The sequence below is a fragment of the Cystoisospora suis genome (genome assembly GCF_002600585.1).
Source record: "Cystoisospora suis strain Wien I chromosome Unknown contig_9776, whole genome shotgun sequence".
Taxonomy (NCBI): Eukaryota; Apicomplexa; class Conoidasida; order Eucoccidiorida; family Sarcocystidae; genus Cystoisospora; species Cystoisospora suis.
The window spans coordinates 1,370-6,605 of NW_027162550.1; the positions used below are offsets into that span (position 1 = coordinate 1,370).

General features: G+C 54.3%; 1 protein-coding gene across 1 annotated transcript; it reads right to left on the minus strand.

Annotated features, from left to right (window-relative positions):
- Positions 1–229: 229 nt before the first annotated feature.
- On the minus strand, positions 230–5,124 carry CSUI_011115 (nucleoside transporter protein). The gene is made up of 2 exons (XM_068071216.1): positions 3,038–5,124; positions 230–2,380 (listed from the first exon to the last, which is right to left on the minus strand). The coding sequence occupies exons 1-2, from the start codon at positions 3,792–3,794 to the stop codon at positions 1,128–1,130; spliced, it is 2,010 nt and encodes a 669-aa protein (XP_067916808.1). The 5' UTR covers positions 3,795–5,124; the 3' UTR covers positions 230–1,127.
- Between the last annotated feature and the right edge of the window lie 112 nt (positions 5,125–5,236).

A 5,236-nucleotide genomic window follows, 5' to 3' on the forward strand; every position in this document is an offset into this window, starting at 1 on the left:
GGAGTCAGTCTGCATCAAGATAGGTTCCTCAAGACAAATTGGAAACCAGCACGGAACCGCCCAAAGAACCGGAGATCGCGAACACCGATATCACCAGTTACGCACCACTGACACCACTCCCCGGGAAACAACTCAATCTCTAGCTCAGTTACCGCCAGCTTCAGCATCCACTCTGGGTGCTGAAGTACGCTCGCTGCTGAGGCCCACCACTACCACATACCCTGGTCAACGCCCAAATCACCTACGCTGTATCGACATACCTATGAACAGGTGCCAGATGTAGAGGCTGTCATTGCCAGTTCGGTGTAGTTACCCGAAGCGAACTGTAACAGATATCCACTGAAGGCCGAGCGAAGTATGTGGGACTAGCTGAGGAGACGGGAAAACTGTAAGTGCAGTCGGATGCAGTTACTCGAACCTTCTCGCCTGTCGGTTGGAAGTTTCAGCGTGGCAGTCCGCAGAGGAATCTGCTCACTATGTCTCCGACGACGACGCAGCCTCTCAACCTCCCCACGATCGAGCGACATAGTAAATGCATTCCAGAGCGGGCGAGAGGACCCGCTGCGTCTTTGACTACCTCGGGCCTGTGTGCCCGGATAACACACGGACTTAGTGAACGACACGTGCCTAACCTATGTCCCCCTCGCGGAAATGGCGCTGCAGACACCAGTAGCCCGTTCAAGTTGTGGCAGGCTTGGCTGAGTCTTTGCCGGCACCAGCCTCACCCACGCCACGAAATTAAAAAAAAACGAAGCGGTCACGATCATAGCCGGTCTTTCACAAGACTAGCGTCCACCATCAGACTCTCACACCGACAATGTTCTCCCAACACCACGCCTCGCACGTAGTCGTGTAGTCGCTGTCAACAAGGGTGAATCTTATGCGATCCGCTCGCCAAGCTTCGGATACAAAGCCTGCTAGCTTTGCAAGGCGCAGCAGGTCGCCACCCAAAGCCCCACTCCCAGCTCAGGCAGTATCACTAGTGGTGCATGGCGCAGCAGCGGCTCTTCCTGCAACTAAGACACACCTTGAGTAGCCAATGCCGCACGCAGCCCACTGGATGGAGTATGTCGCTTGCCCTCAAAAACCGGGCACTGGAGCGAAACAACAGTCTTTTCCCGTTCTGATCAATAGGCAAGCGCCGAGTACACACCCGCCATGATGCCGAGCAGTAGCATTAAAACAGACATGGGGCCCACTATTTCCTTCTCTTCAAAACGTCTCACCGATGAACACGCGTACAGCATCGAGGTGGTCGCGCACCACCCGCTGGTGATGGCAAGGATGAGCATGAGAATGACGTAGACAGCGAAAGAGTTGAAAAACGTGTTCGGAACGAGGTAGGCCCCAAGCAGAAAGAAGACGACCAGAAGAAGGCGTCCAAGGACAACCGCCAACACATACTTTCGAGGAATCATAAGCCAACGCTTCAGACCCGCAGAGAGGCCGGCGATATCCGGAATCGACTTGCCGAAAAAATCACCCATGCAAAAAACACCGAAAAGAATAATATACTGGGGACCGTTTTTCGAGAATCCTGGATAATGCCACATGATGGGACCTACACGCGGGTACAAGTTCAGAGTAACAAAGAAATTTAAAAAAACGCAGAACAGAAACACACCAGAGTCACGTAGAAACCATCTCCAGCCTCGAGAGGGCCAATGCTGTTCATCCCCGACACATTCCGCTTGTTCGTCGCAAACAGCAGTGGGCCTGCCTTCGGTAGAGCCGCGTGGCCCCATACGCCCAGTTGGATCGATGTTGGGGTTATTGTGTGAGCGGACGTTGTCTTGCGGCCGCTCTCCGCTCTCCTTCTCGTCCTCCCACCCAGCCTGAGTCTGCTTCCTCCCACCATCTCCCTGTAGTTGTTTCATGTTGTTCGCCTCCTTCTCTCCAGAAGTACGTGAGCTTTTCGACTGAACCCCCGGTCCAGCCGGCGCCGCTACACTTCGCGCTTGGCTTACACAGTAAGCTGTTTCTTTTTGTTCAGGAAGACAGCGAGCATTTTCAGCATGGTCATCGGTAACTGCTGTACGTTTGGCGCGGCTCGTCCCGTTAGCTGCTACTTGGTCTTCCGGACCGGAAGCCCTGAAACGGGGAGCCGGGGGGACGCCTTTCCATCTCCGGTACATCGCTTTCCATCGACTGCTCTCCTTCCGTAACTGTTTAGCTTCCCAGTACCGAGTCAGCTGCCGCGCAGCCCACGGCTGCTTAGCCGCGACCAGAAGAAGACAGGCAGAGGTGAAGGAAATAGCTGCGGAAGTGCCAAAAACCAGCCAAAGCATGCGCACCAGTCCTTCAGACGTGGCGAGGTCGAAGAGCCAGGTAGAGCAGACCAGATTAACAAAAAAGCTGAGGATCCCCGCGATACCCTGGCCTGAGTAATAAACACCCAAGAAAAGACAAACCACGAGCGACACATTTGGACCGACTGGGCTGTAACCAATGTCCGGAACGAAGTCTCCGGCGTGGCGAGCAAGTGACAATGTTTGACTTGGTGGAGAAAGGAATGAAGACCTGTGACACAGTGCAACCACGTGTAGCCGGCGTATAGTTGCCTTGATGAGAGATCCGCTCCGTATGGTCTCCAAACGCCAGGACGTCGTGTATCTTATAGCCGAGCTGGCACTTCACTAACTTGCCTCCAGAGTTCCACTTTCAGTTGAAGAGGACTATAGACCGCAGTACAGCTCTGAGATCGACCTGACACCGCAAACCTATGTCCCTCGGACAGGCTCCTCAGTAATTAAAAAGCAGGGAACTACCCCAGTAGTTCGGCAAGGGCAGTTCAGTTTCAATAAGCATTCGGAGTTAGGATAGGGGGATAACGCCTGAGAGACCGAAGCATCCACACCGGCATTATGCGTGCCCCAAGTTCAAGTGTGCATTACACAGAGTCGAAGGTGTGTGACACGAAACGCGAAACCCGACTCCTGAGCGCGACGCTTTTGACGAAATCAGTTTGGCGGGAGTTCGGGTGCATGTCGTGCCGGAAAGTATGCTCAAGTGTGCGTCGGCAGCTGCTAGTACTTACCAACAGAAAAGGCTCCGATGAAGTTGTAAGGCATGGCGCTCGCAACGGAAATACTGCCTCCACAGATGACGCCAGCACTCAGTCCGAAGAAGAAAGAGACAACGTGCATGAGAGCAGCCATTGAGCCACGAGAACCACACGAAATGATGAGGGGAAAGAGAAGCGCAAGCACACCATCCAGTACGGCAGCACAAATAACAATGCACGGCTGCATAGATTCCACTACGAACATCAAGAGCAACTGGACGCAGATACATCCCACTTGATAAACACCCAATAGAGAGTTTCCGATCGGTGTGGCGCCGAAGAAAGTCATCTCTATGTACGGCGTCATAGAAAGTAGGAACTGCCAACAGATAAGCGAAGCGATGCCACAAATAAGGAAGGTTAGAAAGCCGGACAACCGATCCCGAGAAGTAAACGGTGAGGAACCCACGCACGGTACTCCTGTCTCCACTGCGATCACTGCGCCAACTTTACTCGAAAGAGAAAGCTTTCGCTCGGGACACACCGAAGAAGTCTGGTCCGACGACTCCCGCGACGTGACTGGCTCTGCCAAAGCCCCTGGTTGGTTGTCAGAGGAGATCTGTAAAGGTGTTAAGGAGTGTAGAAAAGCGCGCGTGCTAAAAGAAGTTGCTTGCTCGCCCAGCTGAGCTGCGGTAGTCCTTTGGTGTTGAGGTGTGTGTGCAACCGTAGGGGCCTGAAGAGCGGCCGGACCACCTAGGTCCACGTCCTCCATGGCGTCCATATCCATCATCTTGATTAGAGTGAGAACATCGAGTGTACACACTCAGGAAGCCTGAACAGAGGCGGCCACCTCACTCTAGCGGCCGGCAGAATGAATCAGGGGAGATGGTAGCTCCGAAGAGTCGAAGCGGTTGGCGGACAGAAATTCGCCACGGAGCGCACATCAGGGAAAGAAACACGACAGCGCGGTCGCAGTCACGACCTTCCCACGACGCGAGGGCAGCGGACTGCGACGGACCCAAGCATGATGCTTCGCCCGGCATAATCCGCGTACGCCCCTGACCCTGATCGCGTCGTATGAACCAGGAATTTCGGTCAGGGACTGATTACAAACGGCAGGAGTCACGAACCAACAGAGAAGCTTTGCACGAGCTACTCGATAAAAGACGCCTTAAAATAATGTCGTTGTCCGGGTATTTTCCAGCACGTCCCGCATGCATGACAATGAGGAGACAACGCAGCGTCCTTTACAACTGTACAGAGGGTGTCTCTCAAACAACAGTGGACACGCATGACGGGAGAAAATTTGGGGGTCGAAAAGCAGCTGGAGGATACGGCCGGCTAAGAGAAAAACGGGGAGTCGAAAACCACCAGAAGGTCGGCGTACCTGGGTATGCTGACAACACAGTGGGCGCTACAGTCCCCTCAGACAAAGAGTGTAACCTGCTTACGAGGCTCTGCCCAAGGATCTGCCCTTCGTCTCCACCAGGTTTTCCGAACTACCGACCCTAGCTGTATAGATAAGAGCATTTCTGTTTAGAGCATCAAACCAGGCAGAGGGGCCCGTCCGCCCTCCGCAAGCGCGGTAGGGTGCGGATGCTCCAGCGCAGATGGCAGATGGTGGTTGCCAACGTCGGGTGCAAGGGGAAGAATGCCGTGCCCTGGTTCTGTCCCCGTCCGACAGTAGGTGCTAGACAAAAAAATACGTGGGGACCTCAGTTCGCCAGGAAAAAGAAAACAAAAGAAAAGAGACCAAGCTACTAGCAGCTACGACACCCCTGCAAGTCGACACTTGTCTAATTTCCCCTTCCTCCCGGAAACGTGCAAGAGCGATCCCGCGAGTGCGCAAGGGGACGGCCGCTCCGCGGGAGCCAGGCATGCAACTGTACCAGTTGCTATGGAACAGAAACCCTCTGCGTACGTAGTTCAGTGGGGTCTTCAAGGAAGAGGTCTGACAGGTACGTCCAGAAGACTCCCGGTTGGGTCGTGTCATGAACTTCCGAGCTTTCCGGCAGATTCTCTGGCACTGCAATCGAGCTTTCACCGGTCTTTCGATGCAGTTTCACCCAACGGAGCCTGCCCACTGCACACGGTCTTAGCAGAGAACATTGAGAGATGAGGAGCCGCGGCAGCAAGGACTATATACAGTCAAGCGAGGTCGTGTCTATCCTTTTACAGCTGGCTTGCTGTACTTGCCCCCCCCCCCCCGGCCCTGCTGGAAGCGCGATACTT